Source organism: Sturnira hondurensis, unplaced genomic scaffold (genome assembly GCF_014824575.4).
Source record: "Sturnira hondurensis isolate 20B ecotype Veracruz unplaced genomic scaffold, ASM1482457v3 Scaffold0024333, whole genome shotgun sequence".
NCBI classification, from domain to species: domain Eukaryota; kingdom Metazoa; phylum Chordata; class Mammalia; order Chiroptera; family Phyllostomidae; genus Sturnira; species Sturnira hondurensis.
This window is the reverse complement of record NW_028096964.1, coordinates 432838-458996: the sequence shown is the minus strand read 5'-3', so window position 1 is coordinate 458996 and position 26159 is coordinate 432838. Positions and strand designations below refer to the sequence as shown.

Below are 26159 nucleotides of genomic sequence, written 5' to 3'. Positions count from 1 at the left end.
ATGGACGTATATGTACACTTTCGCACTGTGCTTCTTTTAGGAAGAGGCTCTCTTCCTTGGTTATCATATACACGTCAGCATCACTGGTTGTTTGAAGAAGCTTGTTCATTGCTGGTCATTTAGATCGTCTTGAGTTCTTTAGGTCAGGTCTGCGCCAGTTCACAGCATCTCGTCCAAGAGTGTAGCCGACTGGTCTGTTGGGATTGAGCTGTTGTCACAGTCCTTCCTTCCAGATCATCAGCACAGATACAGTTTAGGGTCTGCTGTTTTCTTGATCTTCCTCCCATGGTGTCTGAAATTTTAAAAGTGGAGTCAATTTAAAGTGGAGTCACTGCAAGGTTTCTTTCTTGTCCTGGCCAGTGGGCCAGCCACATCCCAGGTGAGACCACAGAGCGCAGGAGTNCATATACACATCAGCATCACTGGTTGTTTGAAGAAGCTTGTTCATTGCTGGTCATTTAGATCGTCTTGAGTTCTTTAGGTCAGGTCTGCGCCAGTTCACAGCATCTCGTCCAAGAGTGTAGCCGACTGGTCTGTTGGGATTGAGCTGTTGTCACAGTCCTTCCTTCCAGATCATCAGCACAGATACAGTTTAGGGTCTGCTGTTTTCTTGATCTTCCTCCCACGGTGTCTGAAATATTAAAAGTGGAGTCAATTTAAAGTGGAGTCACTGCAAGGTTTCTTTCTTGTCCTGGCCAGTGGGCCAGCCACATCCCAGGTGAGACCACAAGAGCGCAGGAGTGGGCCTCCCAGTAGGGGGCATGCATGCTACTAGCCGCACAGCTGGCGGGGTGGGGGTGGGGGGCAGTGTCTACGCCTCTCCTCCCCCAAGGATCGCAGCAGCGTCCCCAAAATCAATTCCTCCCCAAATTAGACCCATCTGGTTGACATTTAATTATCATTTGTATTCTGTAATTATTGGCTTGCAAGGTAATGAAAGAAGCAAACGTCTTGTTTTCCGCACCCCACCCCCCAGTTTCTTGGAATAAAACTGGGAAAAATGAAAAGAACATTCTGGGAAGCATTTAATAATTTAAACATTCATCAATTAAGAATATAAATAAAGGGTTCCCATTCCTTCAAGGAGGGGACAGGGCAGAGGAAGGGACAGGGCAGTGAGAGGAGCCTGGTTGGCCTCTCGGGTTTGGAGGGTGCTGCGCATGGGCCTCACGGGGCGCAATCGGTTAAGGGTGCGCGCAGCACGCGGATTGGGAGGCCGTGTGAGCCGTCTCTGGCGGGTTGGCTGTGGCCTCTTGGAGGTCACCAGGCCCTTGGGGCTGGGGCCCACTGTTCGGCGCGCAGGTGCGGACGCGCACGCAATTACCCGGGTGCGGGGGTGGAGGGAGCACGACTGCGGGGCTTGAGCGTGGGTTGCGTGTGAGGCCGGGGGGCGGGCAAGGGGCTGCTCCGGCGCGGCGTCTTTTCTTCTTCTCGCAGTGATGTCATCGACAGCAGCGGCTGGGAGCCAGGAGGCGGCGGCGGGGGCGGCGCCGGGCAGCCGCCGCAGGTTCATGTGCTTGTAATGAAAAGGCACTTGACAGTCGGCCAGGACGCACGCGAGGGAGCGCAAGCCGGCCGGACCGCGGCGCCACCCGAGCCAATCGCCGTCGTCGGCCTCTCCATGGGCGAGCAGGAGGAGGGGGCTGTGAGCGCAACCGGCCCGGCCGCGGCCGCTCCGAGGTGAACCGCGCGGAGACAGGCTCGCGGCGCTGGGAGGCCGGGCGCGCTGCCGCTATGAATTCTGCCGAGCAGACCGTTACGTGGCTCATTACCTTGGGGGTGCTAGAGTCTCCCAAGAAAACCATCTCGGACCCGGAGGGCTTCCTGCAGGCGTCTCTGAAGGATGGAGTGGTCCTCTGCAGGCTGTTGGAGCGCCTGCTGCCCGGGACCATTGAGAAAGTGAGTGTCCCCGAGCCCGCGCCCCCTCGGCAGACAGGCCCTGGCAGTGGGAGCTTGGGGCGGTGGGAGGCCCTGTGCCCCGCCTTGTCCGCTCGGTGACCCGGGATGCGCGGAGACGCGCAGGCACGGGGTACCTCTCCTCGGCACCTGGTGGCCAAGCGGGTCTGGGAGAGCGTGGGGCGCGGAGGAGCCCACGCGCCTCCTTTGTGCGCGGACCCGGGAACGCCGACTGTGCGGGGGGCGGGCTGGCAGCGCGAGGATCCAGTGGCGGGAGCTCGGGGCGCCATTGTGTGAGGTGTGGGATGGGCAGGGGGCCGGGGCCGCGTTCAAGGGGGAACGACCCCGAGGAGGCCAGGAGGAAAGGGGAGCGCTCTTCTGCGCTCTAAGGTGGAGTCATCCCTCTCGGTGACCTGACCAGAAAAATTGTGTTCCAGTAAAGAGCACTGCTTCCTTCGAGGCTTTGTTTGAACGGCTTTTGTTGGTGGTATTGTATGAGACTTTCGCCCCCCCCCCCATTTAATTGACCAATTGCTGGGTATTTTTTAAAGATGCATTCATCGATAGCTGAGGGCTGGGTTGTGAAATGATATATCACTCTCCCCTTGAAAGAATTCCTCCTGTCTCCAAGCCCAGAGGATGGCAAACACGGTGTTGGAAAAATCTTGGCATTCCTCAAGGTTGGCTTAAAATTCTAGATTTTATTTTCAGGTTACTACCTGATTTTGGACAGAATCCCTAGCCCGGTAGACACTGCTTCTCGTCTCCGTGACTGGTGGTTTCCCCGAGGCTGGAGTGTGAACCTTGACCCGTATCTCTGTGAGTGATTAAAGTTTGCTTTCCTCTCCCACAGCTGACAAAGCAGGAGTGAGGGGGGAGACCCACGCTTTTAAAACCAGTGCGTTCCCTATATTTCAAAAACACTACAATCTTACCTCATTTTTTTGGCCAATATAAAATCTTAAGATCAGCAATCTTAAGATCTCAATTACTTAAAAGGTGTTAAATGAAGAAATTAAAGCACACTATATGATTAGGAAAATCTGTTTAATGTTTTAAATGGGTGCATTGGCCTCATAAAAATTTGCTAATAAAATTATTAGTTGACTTTAAAAAGTAAAATGTTTAATTTCATAAGTTTGTGCAGGTCCTGGTGCTACATTTAAAGAACAGTAAAGATATTATTTAATTTGAATTTTGCATGCATACTAATTTTAGGTATTTTTCTTACTTGGAACATATCTGAAATCATAATCTGCATTTTAGAGTGAGTATCTGTCTGCCTGTGCAGGAAATAAAAATGTTGCTTGTAAATGAACCCGATGTCACAGTAAAATTATGATTTAAAACAGGAATAAGGAGCAGGATCTAACTTCCAAGACGCTCAAAATACTTTGTTGTCATCTGGGTATCAGAACCTCTGGTAATAAAAGACAGATGTTGAAAAGAATTGGAAATGCATGCATGCTAAGTTAACCAAAATAGGCTTATATGGAATACTGTTTCATTCCTGAGAGCAAGTCTCTAAGAAACTTCATATGTTGTCTAGATAAAAACATATCACTATAAATGCATCTTATTTGGCATATTAAGTACATTTAATATTGATTGGCAGACTTCAATAATTATTTTCTTTCAACGCTGTAACATGCTTTTCATCTTTAACCCAACAAACAGAGGAATGAATAAAATGTTTAGTTCGTTGAAGCCAAATTGAAACAACCCAACAGATTCTAAAACTATAGTCATTTGGCAATTTCTTACACTGAAGCTATCCTTTTATTCCTGTTAGGTCCCAGTTGGTTTGTATTAGACTGGCTCTATCACAAAATTGAACATCAAAGTAGCCTATTATAGACAGAACCTCTGATTTTCTGTGGTTCAAAGGTAGGTTTTTGGAGTAAAATATTAGCTATTCTCTGCCTCTGAAAATCTCAGGTTTCAGAAGTTTCATGAGCCTTTTCCATTTTCTGAGAAGAGTCATTTAGTTGAGCTTTCTAATGTTTGCATGCATACCAAATCATATATGCCACAAAGCACGCATGCTGAACAGCTTTCGCTGGAATGTGGGAATGTTCGTCTGAGGACTTTTTTCCTTAAAAAGGAACACTTGGAAGCTGAACTGAATATTCATATGGAATTGAAAGGCTCTTCACTTTACGCCTGTGTGCCACATGAACACACCACTGGTTAATGGGGTGTGAGCAGCCTGCAGCTCAGCATTTGCACATTCATCATTTAAAACTTTGAACCATTGAACCGGGGATAGTGCATAATGGAGAAAAGTTTTGGGATGGTTCAGACTTCCCATGTGCCTTTTATTAAGAAAACATGCCCTAATAAGTTTCTTGCATTTTGCTCATTTGTTCTATTTTAGAGCCAGTAAAAGGGTGGAGAACCTAGAGGGCAGTCATTTGGTTCATATCACTCTGCTTGCGTTAAAAAGTGTTTTTTGCTCAGCTCCTCCTTTATGCAGTTCTACTTTTCTTTCAAATGGAAGGTTAGACAGGGAAAAGAAGGGATTATACACTTTTGAGGAGCAGTTCAGAAAAGAGGCGCGTTTCATGACTGCTGACAATGTGTTCCCTACTGCAGGGGAGTGAAAAGTAGGGATCACAAGGTTTCCCAGATCTTTGCGTATGAGGACCTGACACTGATTTTCTCCAGGAATGGCCAGGTTGCTTTGCCGACCTACCCCCACTATTTGCTTCCCTCATTCCTCCTGTGACTAGAAACACACAAAGGCCACAGAATCCAGAATCACCGAATCCAGTGAGTCCTATTAGCATTGAGCTCATGAGTTGACACTTGAAGTTTTAGAGGATAGAACATTACTATAAGATGAATAAAATCCACTGAAATAGTGAAGAATCATGAAATGCTGCTTTAATTTTACCTGTAAATCAGCAGATGAAGTTGCTTGATTCACCATGAAAACCTCAAGGAACCTGGTTCTCTCTATGCTCATAACATACATGAATCCATAAAGAGCAGCACAGAGGACTCCCCATCAATTAGTATTTGTGGAATATAATTGAAAGTTAGATGCTACTTTTATGATCTTGCTAGGTGTCCCAGGTGTGTGGGTGTGCATGCATTTACACTGGTTTAAACTGTTGAGCTGTGTATTGGTGCCCTGGAGTCACTATGAAAAAAGTACCACAGACAGAGTGGCTTAAGCAACAGAATCTATTTTCTCACAGTCCTGGAGGCAGATGTCCCAGATCAGGTGTGGGCAGGGCCACATGCCCTCTGCAGGTACCAGGGGAGGATCAGGCCTCACCAAGGCCTCTGGTGGTTTCTGGGCGGTGGTAGCACAACTGCAGTCTTCCCGTGGTGCCCCCCCCACCATGGTCTCTTCTTGGTCTACACCTCCCCTTTTGATAAGGATGCTGGTCATCGGAATAGGACCATCCTACCCCCAGCATGACCTCAACTAAACTAATTACATCTGCAATGACCTTGTTTTTAAATAAGATCATGTTCTGAAGTATTGGGAGTGTGGACTCCAACATACATTTTTGGAGACACAATTCATTCTAAAGCAGGTTGCGTAATAAATTTGAACCAAGTCCATTTATTAAGCCCTTGCCTACTTGCAGGTGCCAGGTGCTATGGGAGATAAAAAGACTAAACTAAGGGGTTTGGGGGAGTTTACTATAGGAGAAAACATGACATAAGAACAAGAACCACATGAGGCAGAAAGGAACCAAAAGTCATGAAGTCAGGTGTAAATAAAAAAGAACAGAAGATTTAAGAAATTCAAGGAGACTGCGTTTGAGCTGTCCAGCCTCTGATGACTTTTTTTGACACATGGATTAGAAGTATGGTTTGTGTTGCCCCAGACTGTGATCTAGCAGCCCTAGGTGATCTTCCACAGCACAGAAAATCAGTGAATTCTGATACAGCATAGGAAAAAGACAACTCTGTTTCTTAATACGTGTCTTGCTTTCTGATCAGCCTTCGGATGCTGGGGTTGTTTAGGAATGAAGGTGGGAAGAGAAATGAAATCTCAGTAGCTGCTGGACAGCAGTTCTAAGTGCCCACTGTGAGAAATTTACCTTTTCCTAGGTCCCTTTGCCCTAAGTCAGTTGTCTGCAGCAGGTCAGTGGCATGAGTTTGCCTCCTGTCTCTGCCCCACCCCCCTCCACAGCAGATGAGCAATGAAGCTTGTAGCTCCCCGTCCTCCCACACCTCGTTTTCCGTGAAACTGGTACCTGGCGCCAACAAGTTTTGGGGACCTCTGCCCTAAAGCTGTAGTCAGCGATGGCACTGTGGTATGGTGATAAGAGTCTCGCTTTGATTTGGAAAGCTGTGCCTGGTAGCTGTTGATTGGCTTGTGAAGCACTCATAGAGAAAGTTCTAGATAAAGATACATATAAAACATGCATCTCCTGTTGTGTTTTTACAGAGACTTCTTTACACCTTGCAAATTGAATTATTGGTTATATCAAATTGCTTCTAGTGAAACTACTTACAATTTCAGAATAGTTAACTTTGCAATAATAAACATCTGCTTTTGAAGCACGTGACTTTAAAGATGCGTCTCAACCCTGCACCAGGGTGATTCCTGTTTCAGGTTTTAGGCCCAAAGGAGAGGGCAGCTGTAACTACATTTGCTGGCTCATTCAACATAAAGCAAACAAACCTAAGTGCAATAGAGATTGGGAGCACCTGAAGTGATTTCCTGAGAGTCACACTAGACGTGCTGTAGTGTTGCTCTTGGCATCACATGTGCACACACATGCACACACACTCATATGTGTTTGCATACTCACACACTCACATCAGACTTGGGTCGGAGAACACCAGGGGAAAGGATCACAAGATGGCCTTCATCAGGGGCAGCTGCCTCTGTGAAAACTCTGGAGGAATTTGGTGTTTGTGCTATCCCAGGACCTCATTCTATTAATAGAAATAACACCTGTAATGGCTTTCTGATCTGTTTTTTTTAAAGCACTGCCCACTGTGTCTTTATATAGACTTCTTTAAAGAAAAAAAATGTGTGCCCTGAGTTGCAGGCACTATGCTAAACTGCTGATCCAATGTGACCTCATGTTGCACCCATTTTACAGATGAGAACACAGAGGTCACACAGCTGGCGCATGGAAGCAGAGCCTCTAAGTGTATGTCAGAACTCTCCAACCTTGCTGCCAGAGTCCCATATCTTTCAGGTGCTGACAATATTGCTGCTATTTGAGCACCTGCTGGCTGCCCAACCTGCACTAAATCAGGGGAAGATAGGTATGCCTTCAGGAATTACAAGGCATGTCAGAAAGCCAGCCAGACAGCGTGAGGGACCACAGCAGACAGAACAGAGTCCAGGGCTCGATTGTGCAGCATAGGCTGCTGGTCAGGAGGGCTCCCAAGGGGCAGGGGCAGAGCGGGTCTCTCAGGAGGGCTGGGTAGGTGGCTCTTGGTGAGAGTAAAGCAAAGCTCCTTCCTGGCTGCACAGGACCTCAGACATAACTGGAAGAGGACACGTAGCTCTAGAGAGTGCTCTCCTTGGGGAATGGCCCCAGGAAAACTCACTTTGAACCTTCTCACTCATCCCATGGGAGGGCACCCCCAAGGACTCCAGTTAAGCTCTAGCATCTGGTAACACTCATTGTGGCTCACGGGCCATCTGACTCTGAGTTTATTGGATGTCCATCTACACCAAGGCTTAAGACAATATAATATAAATTCATATGCATGCATGTAATAAACTTTAAAAATGAAAGTACTATATATGTATATATTTAATAAATTTCTTTTCTCTTCAGAGGCAACTGCTCAATATAAAAAATAACGATTGGAGCCTGAGGCCCAAGAGGGGTTGTGGAAAGAGCTGTTCTTGTTTGGTGGGGCATTTCTAGCCTTTTGGATTGTGTCATGTGGGAGCTGGAGTTCCCTTGCCCCTGTTACACTTGGCGAAAGGCAGCAAAGGCACACCATCCCTGTGGGACTCAACTCTGCTATAGGCAGTGTCAGGGGCTGGGAGGTTCAGTGGTCCCCAACCCCTGCCGGTCTCTCTTGGAGCCACTGTAAGGTGGGGTGGTCCCAGTCTGTGCTCTAGAGTCACTCATCCATTTGCTGTGTGGCCTTGGGCAACCTGCCTAACCTCTTGGAGTCTCGATTTCTCCTTCCTAAGAACTAGGTTAGTGATATATGCCTGGAAGGAATTACCACGGGTAAATGGGAGGGGTTTTGTGCAGCACGTTTGTGAAGTAGGCCCTCGGTACATGATAGTTACTATTTTATGGATTGATGTTGAAAACTTTCCCTGCCATGTCCAGGGAAACCCTAAGACAATTTGAACCTCAATTCCACCAAAACTCAAGAATACTTCTTTATTCCAACAGCAAGATAGATTCTCACAACTTAGGGGGGCTGGCAACCCCTCCCTTTCCATTCTGACAGACCTCCATTGTCTAGGTTGGTGGGACTCCTGAATTTGGCTTCCAGAGCTCTCTGGTTTAGCACCAGGTTCCTGCGCAGCTGCTGAGTGTACACAGCTGCTGGCTCCGAGGGGCAGAGGGCCAGGCTGGGGGGCTCAGGTTTCACCGTATAAAGTTTCATGCTTGAGAAGGGCCAGGAGTGACAGATGGGCAGTGAGGGCCTGACGGCCGCCTGTGTGCGCAGAAGGAGGGCAGGGGCTGTCCCTGGGGCCTGTGTCCCGTGAGACTTGAGACTTTTCTCTCCATCCCTTCTACCAAGTTAGGGCAGGAGAATTTATTTCCTAATGTTTTTGTATTTCTAACTTTAGCTCTGAATTTTTAGTTTTATGAACCAGACTGGTAGATCTCAGCCCTGGTTTTGTAGAATAGTTCTGTGTCTAAAGGCCAGGGAGAAAGGCTAAGGATATTTTTAGATGGGATGTGTGAAGATACATTTCCAACACATTTATTTAAATTATTTAAATCTAATTAATGTATTGGTTGGCCAAAAAGTTCGTTTAGTTTTTTCTGTAGGATGTCTCTAGTAATGCTTAGTTGTCTTTAACTTCATTTGAAATGATTTTGTTAGATTGTATTGTGACAGTTGTCATAGCAATGTGCATTAAAAAAATGTATAAAAATTGGTGAATTTTTGTGCGGCCATTTTAAAAATGAAGATGGAAGAAAAAACGCACCATTTTTGGCATATTATACTTTATTATTTCAAGAAAAGTAAAAATGCAACTACAACACAGAAAGAAGATTTGTGCAGTTTGTGGAGAAGGTGCTGTGACTGATCGAACGTGTCAAAAGTGGTTTGTGAAGTTTCTTGGTACTGTTGACATTTTGGCAAAATAATTCTTTGCTATGGGGCTGTTCCAGGCATTGGAAGTTGTTTAGCAGCTCCCCTGGCCTCTACCCACTAGAAGCCAATATTGGAGACAGCCGACATACTCAAAATATCCAAATCTACAAAGTTATTGGTGAAAATGAATAATGTGTCTTTTATTTTATGGAAAAAATTAAATGGACTTTTTGGCCAGCCTAATATTTATTGGGTCCCTACTATTCACACTATATACTAGTGTACACACCATATGCACAGAAACACAGGTATTTATTGGGTTCATATTATGTCCACGCTGCTAATGTATTATATACATACCTGTACACACGAGCATGTTTTCTGCACCACCTTTCAAGTAGGTCATAAAAGTAACCAGGGGATTTTTTCTGAGAGCTTGAGAAAGGAAGAGACAGAAACATCAGTTTGTTGTTCCACTTATAGATACATTCATTGGTCGATTCTTGTATGTGCCCTGACCAGGGATCGAGCTTGCAATGTTGGTGTATTCGGACGACTCTCTAACCAACCCAGCTACCCAGCCAGGGCCTTTGGGTGTTAAGTATAAAGTACTTGTGAATTCTCCGTGTGAAGGAATTCTCAAGAGGTCATCTAGCCTGAAGTCATAATTTTACAGCTGGATAAACTGAGGGCAGTTGCCTGTGCTTATGTAAGTTGTGCACAGGGTAGGAACAGTCATTCACACTGTAGTCTAAATGAATGGTGTCTCCAGGACTGTGCTGGGGGAAGGCTTTGGGACAGTGATGTAGAGAGGTGAGCCTCAATAGAGGTCAGCCTCCTAGGGCACGGGCACGAAGCAAATTAAAGGAGGGTCGTGGTAGATTACAGAAGTGGCCTGAATTGGCCACCCCTTCCTGCAGCCATGCCCTTTGTAGAGTAACACTGCAGCTTCTGTCATCAGAAGTAGAGCCTGTTTTCTCACTTTTTGAATCTCAGCTGGCCCATGGAATGTGGCAGAAGTGACAGGTGCTTGTTACAAGCACAGAGCTCAAGAGGCCTTGCATCTTTTGCAACTCTCTCAGACTGCCTCCACCTGAGTACAAGCCTGGGGCTTAGATATTGAGAGATGTGAGACCACATGGCAGAGAGTTCAGTTGTCCCTGCTGAGGCCTCTTGTACCCACCCGTAGCCCACCAATCCTAAATGGGCAGAGCCCAGCTAAGATCAGCTGAGCTGCCACCTGAGCTAGAGTTGACCAGTGCTGAACGAGCAAGCCCAGTAGAGACCAGGACTGCCCAGATGACCTGTAGCCCCATAAACATAAACAGATGCTTATTTCAACCTGCCACGGAGGTTTTGTGGCTGCTTGTTATTCAGTCTTACTGTGGCAATAGATAATGGGTACAAGGATGGAGAGTGGAAGTAGAATATTGTGCATAACTTTGTTGTTAAACTTGGAGGAGTTTTTTAAAAAGGGGCTTGTAATCTATCTTTTCTTTTCCCAGAAGCTGTATGTCAGAACCCCAAAAAGGGTATATAGAAGCAATTTAAGCCTCATCCAGTTTGTATTGTTTTAGTCCAGTAGAATGTGAATCCATAGTTTCAAGTTTGCTTTGTATTTGCATAGTTTCTTTCAGTGAAGTCTTGTTTTGGCAGTATGGTTTTTGTTAGGAACGCCTTCGTTAAAATGGTGACGTTCGGGATTATGTATAAATACCCTGGCTTGTGATGGCCTTTCTTCCTCAATTCTAAGTGTCTCACTAGTAAGATCCTATGCCAAGAACATGCTTTTTCATCTATGTCCTGTCCTTAAAATTAGTTTAAGTTCATAGGAGACTTTTAAGTATCCAATTGCAGTTAGCAAATTTATTCAGAAGTCTTTTGTCAGGAATGCAGATTTTCTGAAAAAGCCTGTTGCTTTCTGAACACATGCCAAAAAGTTATGACTTTGTCAACTCACTCTAAGGAAGAATGTTATAGTGCTTTTAGTCCAGTAGAATGTGAATCCATATTTTTCTGTAATTTAGTTGTAATTTCAGTTTGGTCCTGGGAGGAGATCAGTGAAACTTCTACCTACTCGGCCACCATCTTGGGTTCTCTTTGCAGTTTAGATGAAGATGTATCATTTCCATGGAAGACACAGACTACCAAAGCTCATTTAGGAAGAAACGGATTGCCCGAATAGCCCTACTATATCTATATAGAATTTAGACTTGTAGTTAAAAAGCTTCTCATAAAGGAAAATCCAGATCAGATGGCCTCACTGGTGAAATCTACCAAACAATTAAGGAATATATAAGGAATTCTTAAGTCTCAATAATAAGGAAACAACCCAGTTTAAAATATGGACAAATGGTTTGAGCAGACACTTCACCAAAGAAGATATGCAAGGTCTCTTCAAAAGCTATCCAGCCATGTAATGTGAAAAATAGAGACATTTATTGAAGAAGACGGAAACATTGTACATAGGACAATGACACCACAGTCCCCTTCAAAGTAAGCAACTTGGGACCTCACATAGTTCTCCCAGTTGCCATAATTTCCCGTGTTGTATTTTCCTGAATCTCATCGACAGTCTGAAATTTCTTCCCTTCCAAAGGTGATTTTAGTTCTGGGAAAAGCCCGAAGTTGCAGGGCACCAAATCTGGGCTGTAGGGGGCTGAGTCACCTGGGTGATTTGATGTTTTCGTCAAAAAACTCTGCACGAGACGTGATTTATGAGAGGGGGTGTTGTCTTGATGAAGCTGCCAGTCAGCAGTGCTCATAGCTGAAGCCTTCTATGTCATCTGAATAGTTTCACGGAGGACTGTTCAAGCTTAAGGCAAAAAAAATTTGATGTAGATTCGTCGCTCTACTCAATCATTTGGAATGCGACAGCCACACAGTACACATGCTCACTCAATGGCGTCTACCGCCCACGCTGACTAGTGCAGTGAAGTCATCATTGTTCATGCATACACATTCTAGTCCACTCTCCTCAGCTGCCAGGTTACATCAATGTCACACAGATCGTTCTCTATATTAACAGTGTTTGAGCTTTTTCGGACAGGCTTCGTACACTCACATGAAAGAATGTTCAACGTTATTGGTCAGTAGGGAAACATAAACTGAGATCACAATGAGGTACCACTACATACCTATGAGAATGGCTAAAATGTAAAAGACTGATCATACCAAGTAATGCCGAGGCTTCGGAGGAACTGCTGGCGGGTATGTGATACAGAATTGATTTAGAAACCAGTTTTTTTAGTTTCTTAAACATTAAGCATACATTCATCTAATTAGTTAGCCATTCTATTTCTATGTATTTACCCAAGAAAATGGAAACACATGCCCATACCAAGTCTTGGGCACGAATGTTCATAGCACCTTCATTTTTAATAGACCTTAACTGGACAGAACCCAGATGTTTTTGAACTGGTATATGGATAAATGAAGTATGATATATCCATGGAATACTACTCAGCAATAAAAGGGAATGGAAGAAAATTATGTAGAGTAAAAGAAGCTAGACAAAAAGTACATACTGTATGATTCCACTTACATAAAATCTAGAAGATGCCGTGTAATCTGTGGTGACAGAAAGCAGATCAGTGCTCGCTCAGAGACACATCAGGCCATGTGGAGACCTTCAGAGATAATGGGTATGTTTGTTATAATTCTGGTGATGGCTTCAAAAGTGTACACATGCCAAAACTTATCAATTGTGTACTTTAAATAGGAGCACTTTGTTGTATGTCATTTATATTTTAATATGTGTTATATGACAGTATTCACACTGGCTATAATTAAGTTTTTGTTATGTGTAGTGGAGCCTTAATTCACTTTACTGCCAGCACCCTACTTTTGAACTTAATTGTGAATCCAGAAACCATGTGTAGAATTTTAATGCATGAAGGTAAACAGCATACTTAGATTTATTGCCAGAGAGGTCATTTATTTATTTGTTTACTTTCTTATCAAATTTTTGTTGGGTATAGACTATGTTCTAAGAATTGTGCTAGACATTGGACATGCAATAATTACCAAAAATAAAGTTTCATACTCTCTTAGTGGAGTGGAATAACGTTAAAGTAATTATATGAACTTGCTGCTTTACAAGTTGAGATGCGTGCTCTGAAGGAAAGAAACAGATTTTCAAAAGTGTGTAGCAGAGGAAGCCGCTTGGCAGAGGGGACAGGTGATGTTTTGGGGAAGGCTGTCCTCTGGAGGTGGTACTTGAGCTGAGCTCTTATGTGAGTAGGGTGTAACTAAGCTGCAAGGGCACCTGCAGAGGCAGCTATGGGCCAGGCAGGGTGGGGGCTTGGCTTGGTGCAAGATCATGAATGGATTCAACGCAGATTATGTTGAATCAGAGCTCAGAGAGGGCACCTCCCTGAAATATAAATCTGGGAGTCACACTACAGAGATGTGAACTGAAGGGTAGGAGTGGTGGGAATTCTTATGGGGAAATTACAGAGTGAAAACCCAAGAAGGCCTTGAAGAACTCAGAAACTGATGGCCAGGCAGTGCTGACAAGCCGGAAGAGGCTAAGGACCGTGGTCGAAGGGTGGTTAAATCGGAAGAGAGGACAGTGACCAATGGAAGAGGATGGCCAAGACCATGTGCTTCAAAAAACCAAAAAACCTCAGGCAGTGTACTCGGGGGGAAAGAGGCCACTATTATTAATTGTTCTAGGACAATAAGAATGCACTGGACTGTCTGGGCAAGCCCGACTGAGTGGTCTCCCCAGTCATTAGTGACCTTATTAGCAAGGGTTCCCATGTGAAGTAATGAGGGTGGGAACCTGGTTGGGGTGAGGGTGGGTTCAGGACAGAGAGTGGGTATGGGGAGGGAGGTTTGTTAAAATTGGGGAGTTCTGAGCACAGGTTCGAGGGGAGTAGGAAATGTTGGAAATAGAGTTTGCAGTGTGAGTGGGTTCATTCGAGGAGAGTGGTCAGACGGCTGGGAGTTCATCGAGAGCCTCTTGTGTGTGGGGATGTGCATTTATAGTGATTTCACTGGGGCTTGAGCAGGGCATTATGATACTTATCACTTCTCTTGAAAATTTTGTTAGGAGGCAGTCGACCTTCAGTGGTTTTTTCCTTGATAAGGGAGACTCTAGAACTAAACGGTATCCCTTTGAATAGTCTCAGGGAAATATATCTATCATGTTTTTTTCTTTCATTTCCTATATGTTCGAATGTGTTTGTTTAAATACAAGGAGTGTTGTGTTGAGGCTAAACGCTTGTCACTTTGAGCACTTCTGAGACTTCCATCTTCTCTTAAATGTACAGTAAATGGCTTTTGAGTTAAAGTTGGCAACACTGCTGAAATTTTACAAACTGCTCTTTGCTGTATTTCTATTCTGCAATTAATATTTGAAAGTCCAGATCTGATGCAAAATAAGGCATTATCAGGATGTAAATGTATAATTTTTAGAAAGTTCAGGTTCATGTTGAGGACTATTTGTATTATAATTTTATGAATATACATGTGTCTCTTCTGGGGTTTGCTTTCTCTCTCTCATTTAGAGAATGCTAACAGGTTGTTACATATAATAAATGAAGGGATGTAAAAGTAAATCAAGTGGTGTTTATTAGAAATATTGTTCCTTAATAACTACAATAAATGTAAGCAATGTTTAGCTTTGGGTATTTTTTTCCAGTTCAAAGCAATAAAAACGCATTGCTCAGTCTGTCTCCATGTGTATGAGAAGTAAACCCACCAGTTTTTTCCCCTTAATTCTTTTTCTTTGAGAGGATGGTGGGGAGAGTGTTATTGGGAGTAGGGGCAGGGATATTGAGGGACGTGTGAGACACATGCTCACTGAGGAGCTTACAGACTGAAAATGTCTGGGTTGGTTTGATTTTCCTTCTCCTAGAGCTAAATGTGGCATAGCTGCCCAACACTAATTTTTGTCCATTATATATAAAAATGTTAGTTGTATTACTGACATCAGAATTAGTTGTATGTGCATTTCAAGTTGTTTTCAAGTAAGGATGAACTTTCCATCATTTTGTGCCTTTGTTTTAGGTGGTTATGTGGGTCTTGGATTTACATATGTGTCAGTCACCTGGTGGCTTGTGAAAATACACCACCCCAGAGTTCCTGATTCTGTAGGTCTGGGTGGGGGTTGAGATTCTACATTTCTAACGAGTTCTCAGGCTGTGCTGTTGCTGCTGGTCCAGGGGACCGCATCTGAGAGCCACAGACAGCCTACTGAACTCATCAGTGCATCAGTACCATAACCTGGACCAGCCAGATTGCATGCATGGCCCTTTAAGAAGACTGGAGACTGAGGTGTGATCAGCTGGGGGCTTTCCCACAGGTGAGCACTGGCTGCTTGCCTACCTGGGATACTGCCTCATGCTTGAGAAGTTTCCTAACTCGTGCCTTTTAGTTGGAGACAGAGCAGACCCCATGCTGCCGCCCTGTGGGCTTTTGGAGCATTAAGCATGGAGGTAGAGAGTTGGAAAGAAATCCTGCCTTGGGTTAGAAGGGGCACTCAGAATATACCTGAAAAAAAAATGGGATTACTCACCTGTTTCTGTGCATCTAGGAAAATTTTATGTAAAACAGGAGGGAAACACAGTCTCCACAAAGAGATCAGCTCAGGAGGTTTGTATGAGACTTCAGGACTGTATTACTTAAATTGAGGCACTTACGGATAGATCCTTGAAATACTGAAATGAGGGCTGGAAGCAAGAACTGAGGCTAAATAAGATGATGAGTCACTAAAAGCTACCCAGACATATGGAGACACTTCAAGGTAAGGGTTCTCCTTTAATACAGGCTTTTAAGGGAAAAGTAAATCACCCATGCTGGGTTGTGGGGTTAGGGAGTTGCCTCTGGAAATGGTCTGGAATGTATCAAAACATAACCAGGCAGCCGCTGCTCTTCCATGGTGAAGGCTAGCTCAGCTTTAGGATTCATTCTAAGGCTGCTTCTAAGGAGTAGGTGGGTTTGTGGCCCTAGAACTGGGACTCCTTGTTCTCCGAAGGCCTGGAGGAGTCTGTGCAGCTCCCACCAGCACAGACTTCTACCAGCACTGAGGACAAGCACCATGATTTTCATTCCAGGTTATGCTTTTCAGTTCAGTAGCCACTTAAGAATTCATTGAGTTACCGAATATGGAGCAAACAATGACGGTAATTGACAACCTCTGCAACCCCAATCCAGGAAGCTCTTTTTCTCAGGAAGCTCTTTTTCTTGATGATTGCTTTTTCCAGATATCATTGCTGAGGTGACCTTTAGCGACCATTTCTCCTTCCAGGGAATGATGTTGTAATTACCTGACAAGGGTTTGTAAGGCAGCATTAACAAACAATTACAAATTCTCTCAACACAAGTGAAAAAAGTAGGACATCTCAGCAAAGAAATGAGACTTAAAAGAAACAAATGGAAACTACAGTACTGAAAAATAGAATAACAAATAAAACTCAGTGGATAGTCTCAGAAGGAGAGTGGATCCCTGGCCAGCGTGGCTCAGTTGGTGAGTGTGTCCTGTAAACTGTGAAAGGTCCTGGGTTTCATTGCTGGTCTCAGGGCACATGCCTAGGTTGCAGGGTAGTACTTGGTCAGGGCGTATATGAGAGGCAACCAATAGATGTTTCTCTCCCTCTCTCCCTTCCTCTCTCCCTCTCTCTCTCTCTCCCTGTCTCATCCCCTTTACAAGATCAATACGCTTGTCCTCAGGTGAAAATAAAAGAAAAGGTAGAGTGGAGATGGCAAGACAGAACCAGTGAATTGGGGAACCCATTGATGAAATTTGCTCAATTTAAACCAAGAGAAAACAGTCTGAGGGAAAATGAGGAAGTTGCTGAGGGCCGGATGCTCCCCCTGAGGCTGTCACGAGACAAAAATAGATGACAATGTACCATAACAAAAACAGCATAACTGCAGTTTGAGCAATTGCCCTTATTCATTCCCTTCCCTCTCCTCCTTGTTCTATGTGTCTCTGTCTGGCTCACATCTCTGAAATGTCAGAATCACATGAGGTTTTCATCAGTTCGTTTCAGCCCCTTTGTGAAGCTTAGGAAACTGATATAAGGCGACCTTATTAAACACGCTCGTCTGTGGATGGCTGCATGAAGTGTTGGCCGACAGGAGCCTGAAGTGGCCTGAGGGAGCAGACCAGCTGGTTAGGGGGAAACCCACTTAGAGCCAGCGATTTTCCTTAGTGATAGAGAGATGAGAGCTGAAACCAGAGTGCTGGCTCTCAACAGCACCCTGCTCACGGACGCCCTGGTGCACACAAAGAGAAGATGGAGCCCTGGACACTGAATGTGCTCAGTCCTGGAGAGAGCTGGGCAGCAGCTGGGCAGCCAGCCTCAGGCAGAGCCGGCAGTAACGAGACGCAGCTGTCAGTCACGACAGAAAGGGATTGAGGGTTTTATGGTAAACTCCAAGAGCATCGTTTCTCTTTCGTTTGCCTGTGGTGATTATAGTTCCAAGTTTTTTGCAGGATAGTTTCTGCCTCAGATATTCAGTTCTCATATTAAACCAATTATGCCCTTTTTGGTTCTAGGTGCTGTATCAGTATCACTCAACTTCACTTCTGTTAACTATAATCAAGTAATTTATGGCCATTAATTAGTGTTGTAGGTATAGGCCCTTAATTAATTCATTAATGCACGGAACAAATAGTAAGTGCTTGTATATGCTGGGTGTGAGATAAAGGAGTCATCAAAAAGGCCAAATACTGTGCCTATTGAGCATATATTTTATTGTGCAGGCAGGTGTTCTGTAAACATAGATAGTACCTAAGTAGATTACATATTATGTTAGGCAACGATAAGTGTTAGAAACAGGAGAGTGAGGAAGATGGGGAGGGTCGACAATTAGGGCGATGTCGAAGTTTTACACCAGAAGTGACATTTGAGTAAGGACTTGCTGAGGATGAGGGAAGGTGTGACCTGACTGTGAGAAGAGGATTTCAGGCGGAGAGCGTGCCCGTGCAAAGGTCCTGGGGTAGGAGTCAGCCTGGCAAGCCTGGGACAGCAGAGGCCAGTGTAAGTTGGAGAAGTAGTGATTGGCTGATGAGGCCACAGAGGGAACAAGGTAGCAGCTTGTGCAGGGCCTGCCCAGCTATCATAAGGACTTTGAAATTAAAAAATCAATAGACTTTATTGTTTAGAGCAGTTTTAGGTTTCCACAAAATTGAGCAGAATGTCCAGAGAACTCCCATATACTCTTTTTCGACTCCCCCAACTTTACCCTATTATTGATATCTTGCATTAGTGTGGCACACTTGTTACAACAGATGGACTGATACTGATAGATTATTAACGAAAGCCCATAGTGTACATTGTGTTGTGCATTCTGTGGGTCTGGACAAATGTATAATGACATGGCTTCACCATATGTATCATACAGGATAGTGTCACTACCCACAAAATCCCCTGTGCTCTGCGTATTCACCCCTCACACCCTGCTGAGCCCCTGGCAACCACTGATCTTTTTACTTTTTAGGTCTCCGTACTTTTGTCTTTTCTAGAATGTCATATAATTGGAATCGTGTAGCAGGTAGCATTTTCAGATTTGCTTCTTTCATTTCGTAATGTGCATTTAAGGTTCTTTGGCATCTCTGGTGGTTTAATAGCTCATTTCTTTCTAGTGCTGAATGGTCTTCTGTTGTCTGGATGTGCCACCGTTTATTTATCCATTAACCTATGGGAGGACATCTTGATTACTTCCAGGTTTTGGCAGCTATGAATAAAGCTGCTATAGACATTTGTGTGCAGGTTTTTGCATGGACATAAGTTTTCAACTCATTTGGGTAAAGCAGATTTGTCCCAGGAATGTGATTGCTGGATCATATGGTGAGGGGATGTTTCGTTTGGCAAGAAACAGCTGAACTGTCTTCCAAGTGGTGGCACCATTCCACATTCCCATCACCGTCGCAGGAGAACGTTCCTGTCGGTCCTCACCCTCACCAGCGTTTGGGGTTGACGGTGCTGGGCTGGTGGCATCTAATGGTGTATAGCGAGCGGTATCTCTGGTTTAACTTGCATTTCCTTAATGACGTGTGATGTGGAGCATCTTCTCATGTGCTCAGTTGCCCTCTGTATGTCTTCTTTGGTGAGGTGTCTCTTCAGTCTTTTGCCCATTTTAAAATCGTGTTGCCTATTTTCTTATTACTGAGTTTTAGGAGTTCTTTGTATGTTTTGGTTATAAGTCCTTGATTGGATGTGTGTTTGGCAAATATCTAGTCTCAGTCCATGACTTGTCTTTTTATTCTCTTAAAGGACTTAGGCTTTTGCAGAAAGAAATGGGGCACTTCTGAGGGTTTTAAGCACAGGAATGATAAAATATGACAGGCAAATTATAAATATTTTTATAATAGTAAGATATTCCAGTTAGAGTAATATGAAAGAAATAAAATTCCTGAGTATACATTGGCAGCCTTATCTTTAATGAAGGTTGGTTTTTCCAAGTGATATTTGAAAACATATTTTCCAAATACAGCTAGACATCTTCTTCATAGCCACAGCCCTGTGTATTTCAGCCACACTCCGCTGATACTGAAGAGTTTTCAGAGATAATGATCTTTTTATCACCTTTTTATTACTCACAGTTATAATGAAAGTCTCAACAGGCTGCCGGGTTCTTTCACATAAGAGGCTTTTGCAGCCTGAGTATTCCTAGCTGTGGTGGCTTCCTTGCCCTCGCCATCCCTCTAGGGAGGTAGGGGTCTCAGCTGCTATTTATAGAGGCATGCTTGCCAGTGAATGTTCTCAGCTGCTTTCCATCTCCTTATTCAGGTTTCTTCCTCAAATGAAGGCTCCCTTTTGCTTCCCAGTCACTTTCCAAAGTCAGCCAGCCCTCTTTGCATGCCTTCAAATCTCCCACATGCTATCATGTGATTTAAAATAGAATTTTTTCCTAGGTGGTCAATGTCCAATCTTCTTGCCTTAAATTCAGCTTCTCAGGCAGATTAAAAATAAAAGATCCCTTAGGCGGGAGGGTCATGCACAAGGCAGTGCGATGCTTTGGAGCTCCTACTGCAGCCCTTTCAGTTGGGAAAGACATGGCGGGGGGGTTCAGAAGCGAGTGTGAATAGCCTGGGGAAAACAAATGGGGACTGGCAGGCCAGGCATAAAGCCCTCTGAGACAGCGGAGAACACAGATTTAAATACTGGAATACCCTCGGTGTCTGTAGGGTAGGACCTGACATTTTAACCTGAGTTGTCTTGGGCAGAGGTAGGACTGTCAGGTTGTGATACTTGTGAGACCAGGCCACCACCAGCATCCCTTTCAGAGAGCAAACTGCCAGTGTTCCTCCCCTCCTGGAGGGATCTCAGCTCTTGCCATAATGATGAGGATACACAGCAAATTCCTGCTTTAGGTCTTTTAGCACCTTTCCACCCGACCACAAACCTCCTCCATAGGCTTTTGCACTGACGGACAACAGCAAGATATCACAGCCATCCTGAAATGTGTTCAGCAGGAGAGGAAATGGATGTCAAAGGATCAGAAACAACATAGAAATGGAGCTCAAGAAGAAAGTAAGCAGTGGCTCAGACTCACAAAACGCTGTGCCATAATGTAAGGGATATTTTTGTCATGTCACAAACATAAGAATGAGAGAGAAAAAAACAAAAATGATTATTCCACACGAACAGGTAACAACTTCAGGTAGGAAAAGTCTCTGACCACAGGTCTGATTTAAGTTGTCTTAAGAATTTGTACTCTTCTGTGTCCTTGTATCAGGCTCTTTCAAAGGCATAAGAAATGGCATCTGCTTAGGGGATGTAGTGAGACAGTAACAACAGCCCGTCCTGTGCACTTACGCTTCCCTGGTGCCCGGATCACAGCCAGACGGGGCATGGGCTGTTTTCCAGGTTGCTTTCACTTGGGGAATACACGCTTGCCTGTTTTGATGTAACATTACTGGAAGAACAAAATATAACTTCAGTGCAGTTTATTCTTGGTTGTCTGATGAATGTTTTATGCTTACACTTAAAAAATCCATTTTTGGCATTGGTATGAATTTGGATGGTGTGACCATTTCTAAAAGACATAAAATATGCTTTTGCAGTTTGTGGGAACCAAACCTCAGGGGACACGAGTTAATTTGTGTAGTTTTGCTGAGTCTCTCCTTGGTGTTTCACATGTCTTGGATATCTGAATGTAGCTTGGGAACTGGAGATTTTATACATTCATATTTTTGATTGCCATTTATAATTTGGCTAGTTCCAAACTGATGGGAGGGAGACATTTTATTTTTTCCCAGATGATTGCAGCATCTATAGAAAAGTTGAGCTTTGGGATTAAGTTAAAGAAGGAAAACAAAAGAAAAATGTATTTTATTAAAGGCTTGAGTTTCTTTCAGTAAACTACTTGTAACCCTTGGCTATGCGTTTTGGGAAGATACTTAGCAACTGAATCCCTGAGACTTCTACTGGGTGCTTCCGTTGTTTTCCAATGGATTTGGAGGAAGGGCTGCCCAGTAGACTGCCCAGTGGGCTCAGTCGACCTGCATCTCCACTCCACTGAACATCACTAACTGGTGCACGAGCACGCGGTGCTGTGGAAGAACGCCGTCATTCCTGGCCAGGAGATAGTTTCAGTCTAATTAGAATAAGGCAGTGGCTTCCAGGTAATTAAAAATTAGATGCATTAATAACTGCTAATTAGACTTTTAAAAGATGAACTCAGGATTTTAAACATGGCATTGCATTTTGGCCTGGAGTGGTGGGGATTGGTCCTACAAGGACCCCAACACACTGACGGCTGGGTGCACTAAGGGCTGGAAAGGCACCACGGCCTGAGGGGAACATTAAATTGTTCTTCTTCTTACTCTTAAAAATGTATTTACTTAATAATACTTTCCTGTGGTACAAAACTGAAGAGGTACGCAAAAGGAGAGTAAAAACCAAATTCTTCCCATCCTCTAGCCCCATTTCCTTTCCCTGGAGGCAAGCAACATGAGTTTCCAGAGATATTCCATGCATTTCTAAACTCTCACATACATTTTCTTCTTGCCTGTTCTTTTTTCATATTTTTACACAAAAAGTAGCATGTTCTTTGTGCTGTTCCCTATGTTCCTTTCCCCTACTTACTGTAACTAGGAGATTGTAACATATCAGTATATAAAACTGCCTCTTCGTAAAAGGCTGTGTGGTGGGTGATGTTCTGTTTTGTGGAAGTATGATAATTGATTCAATCCTTTCTGTAAATTATTTCCCATCTTCTGTTGTGACTCTGTTCTATTTTTAACTGTACCACTAGAAGCTCAGTAGGTTTGGGTCCCAGCAGAAAGCAGATAGCATGCTAAACAGTGGTTGGGGAGAGTTTAATGAAGAGGCTATTTACAAAGTGTGGGCAGGGATAAGAACAACCTGTTAAGATGTGCAAGTATTCTGGGAAGCAGCTGCTTCCCCTGGGCCTGAAGGGAAAAGTGAGGGAAGCAGGTTTCTGGAGTCAGTGAAAGCTGAAGCCACAGGAGAAGGCTCCTGAGAAGAGCTGTGGTCTTCGGTTGAGGAATACGGCCAGTGGTGTGTTGGTAAAGGCTTAACAATGGGCTCTCTGTGGTGAGGATCCCTGATTTGTAGGGTTTGCCAATTTCTGTGGTATACACACTTCCTCTGTGCCCGATTCCAAGTTCCCAAGGTGTTGTTACTGATTGCAGAGTTGGGGTGGAAAGCACATAGTCAGCTTTTCTGAGCAGCTCCAGCAGGTCACTGTAGCTGTGTCAGGGCCGCTCAGCAGAGTGCCTGTCAGCCTGGTTCCTCCTGCTAGGGCCAGTGATTGGCTGAATCCCCCCAGAAGCTAATGCACTGGGGAGCCTGGTTGCTACAGTCTTCACAGGTTAGCATCCTGGAATACAGAGAAGGTGGGTGAAGTAAGCAAGTTGCCTAATGTGGGGCAGGTTATCTATCCTGAGTTACTGTATTTTCAGTTATAAAAGAACAGTTTGCCTAGAACCTTTTTACACTTAGGTTCTCTCACTTCTGTGATTAGTGAACTTAGTGACCTGAGTGAGCAGGTCATTTAGTCTGTTTAACAGGAGATGCTGTGGGCCCCTGCACCCAGAGAGTTTGTCTTATGGCAAAAATAAGACATCACCAATAGGTCCAGCTACAGGGTGGGGGCTGCAGACAGAACCACAGGTTTTCAGAGGAAGTGATCTCTGTAGCTGGGGTGACGAGGCTGTTGATGGCAGAGATATGGGAAGACCTTTGTTCGGTAGTTGGGAATTTGTTTTTCCAATGGAGGGAAAACAGAACACGTCTTTAATAACCAGTCTACTTATAACCACTAGTTCTGTAAGTATGGTCCTGGTATCATCGGCATCTTCTGGGACCTTGTCAGACATCCAAATTCTTGGGTTCCACTGCAGACCTAGAGTTTAAATTCTGTGGCAGGTTTTAGTCATCTGTTATTCCAGGTGATTTTGATGCATATATCCATTTGAGAAACACAGAGTTAGTGGTTTGAAACTTGGCTGAAAATCAGTCAGATGGAATATTTCAAAAACACATCAGTCAGTCAGATGGGAAATTTCACACATGCACACACACACACACACACACACACACTAACTCACTAACTTCTGGGCTGTATTTCAGACCTACTCAGTCAGAATTTTTGAGGACTAGGGTCCTGGGGAGTTAAGTGTTTCCCAGATACTATCAGCTGTGTTTTCTATATTCTTGATCTTAATCGCTGTGGTAGCACTGAACTTTAAGTATTTGTCTTGCTAGAACTGCCTATTCTCTTTTCTCATACAGTTTCTCTATGCTCAAGCTCTTTAAACTTTCAGAATCAGAGAGAAGGCAGTTGCCTGAGTGGGCACCTTGTGTGGACTGAGGGTGGAGCAGGTTGTTCCTGGCATGGTGTAGGTAGTGGAGAAGAGTTGGGAAGGACAGCTATGGAGGTGTCTGAAGTCTGACCTTAACCATGCTTCATGATTTATTTTGTAGCATATTCTCAGAACATCAGACACTCCCTTTATCAACTATTAAGTACAAAAGTCCTATTTGAAAGGAAAGTTACAATGATTTTGGGACTGTCTATGCCTCTGCCTGATTAGAATTCTTGATGGAAAAGCCTGGAGTTCCTTTTAAAATTTTTTATTCTCACCTTGAGGACATACTTATTGATATATATATATATATATATATATATATATATTTAAATTTATTTATCTTTAGAGGGGAAGGGAAGGAGAGAGGGAGAGAAGTATCAATGTATGGTTGCCTCTCGTGAGTCCCCTACTCGGAACCGGCCCGCAACCCAGGCATGTGCCCTGAGTGGGAATTGAACCGTGATCGTGTGGTTCGTAGGCCCGCGCTCATCAATCCACTGAGCTATGCCAGCCAGGGCTTTATCGATATATTTTTTAAGAGGCAGAGGATGGGAGGGAGAGAAACACTGATGTGAGAGTAAAACATCGATGGGTTGCCTCTCATACACTCCCCGACTGGGGACTGAACCTGCAACCTGGGTATATGCCCTGGCTGGGAATTGAACCTGTGAACTTTCAGTCTCTAGGACCAACAAAGCCACACTAGCCTTGGCTAAGCCTGGAGTTTATTAACGTGAACTTGGGAGAGGATTTCTGGAAAGTGAACTGGGCAGTTGTTGGTCATTTGAGGCCAGAGCTCTTCTCTAAATGCCTTAGAGAGTGCACTGAGGAGTGCGCGCCTTTGGTGGTTACTAATAAAGCTGTGAACATTCTTGTACATGCCTTTTTGTGGGCATGTTTTCATCTCTCTTGGATAAATACCTAGGAGAGGAATTGCTGGGGCATAGGTATGTTTAACTTTTCAAGAAACTTGCAGTTTTTCAAATGCATCACTTTAAACTCCTACCAGTCATATGTGGGTGTTCCAATGGCTGTCCATCTTGCCAATACTTGATATTGTCAGCCTTTTCCATCTTATCCATTCTGGTGGTGTGTGGTATTATCTGTAGTTTTAATTTGCATTTCCTTGATAACTAATGACAAATACTTTTTCATGTGCTCACTTATCATTCATATGGCTTCCTTATCAGAATAAGGAGGACTTTAAATATCTTCCTTTGTACCATCATATCTCACATGTATTTTTTTCTAATGTAGTTTCACCCATGATCTGATCAACTGAACAATCAACTGACTGATCAACTGAGCAATCAGTTGCCCTCGATTGCTCCCCAGCCTTCAAAACATCGTGGACTTCTTGAATGTCACACCTTTGAAAATGCAGTGCCATGTGCTTCCTCATCATCTTATCCCCAACTTAGGTGTCACCTTTTGGGTTAGTTAAGCCTCAGTTCCTGCCGTACGTCTATAAAATTTCTGTGTGCTTCCCTGGTCCCGAGTGTATATCTGTGTGATTTTACATGTCATGTATGTGCAGTTCTTCCTGGCTTCACTGAAGGAAGGGACCTTGTTTCCCTCTTCTTTGCATTTCCATTTACTTCTCCCAACGGCTTTGTGAGAAAGGCTGAATATGCTCAACTTAAATCGCGGATCAGGGCATAGACCCAGAAGGGTCCAGTGACTTGTCCAAGGTTAGCATGTTATGTTACAGAGTCAGGGACTGCTTACTATAAAGTTTGACTCTTTTGCATTAGTTTTCCAAACAGGTATGTTGTTTGAGGTACAGTATACACTGAACTAGCTAGCCACACACACATGATGACTTTGGAAGGCCTGGGATAGAATCCATTTCCAGATCCTCAACTTGCATATCACTTACCTAAAATTGACTAGCCTGAGAAGGTGCCTGTGACCAAGGAGGGCATCATGCTTGTTCAGCTGTCTCACCTCCACTTTCACAATGGCCTTTCTCCTACAGCACATAAAAGGGCAGACAATTCACCCATATGTTGTCCTCCTGAGGTATGCTACTGCAAGATGGAAAACCTCAAGGCCTTGTAACAAAGGAACAAGTAAAAGTATTCATGATGTTGAAAAGTGAATAATAACTTTAAGGACTGGAATTTGGCAGCTCAGCAATTTCCACTTCTTAGCTTTCACAGAATTGCAAGGGACCTTGATCAAACTGTTAACTGATGATTTAAAATTCTTTATTTATGATAGATTATATCTGAACTTTGGCTGT

General features: G+C 44.1%; 1 protein-coding gene across 4 annotated transcripts in view; it reads left to right on the top strand.

Moving 5' to 3' along the window:
• The first annotated feature begins 1513 nt into the window (after positions 1 to 1513).
• ARHGEF7 (Rho guanine nucleotide exchange factor 7) overlaps positions 1514 to 26159 on the top strand; it is a 129301-nt gene continuing 104655 nt past the window's right edge. For 2 of the 4 annotated variants that reach the window (XM_037038360.1, XM_037038358.1), the window contains exon 1: positions 1514 to 1899. In XM_037038360.1, coding sequence (XP_036894255.1) covers positions 1735 to 1899 — 165 coding nt within the window. In that variant the 5' untranslated portion in view covers positions 1514 to 1734. The remainder of the gene's footprint in view (positions 1900 to 26159) is intronic. The other 2 variants (XM_037038359.1, XM_037038357.1) reach the window with 2 other exon arrangements.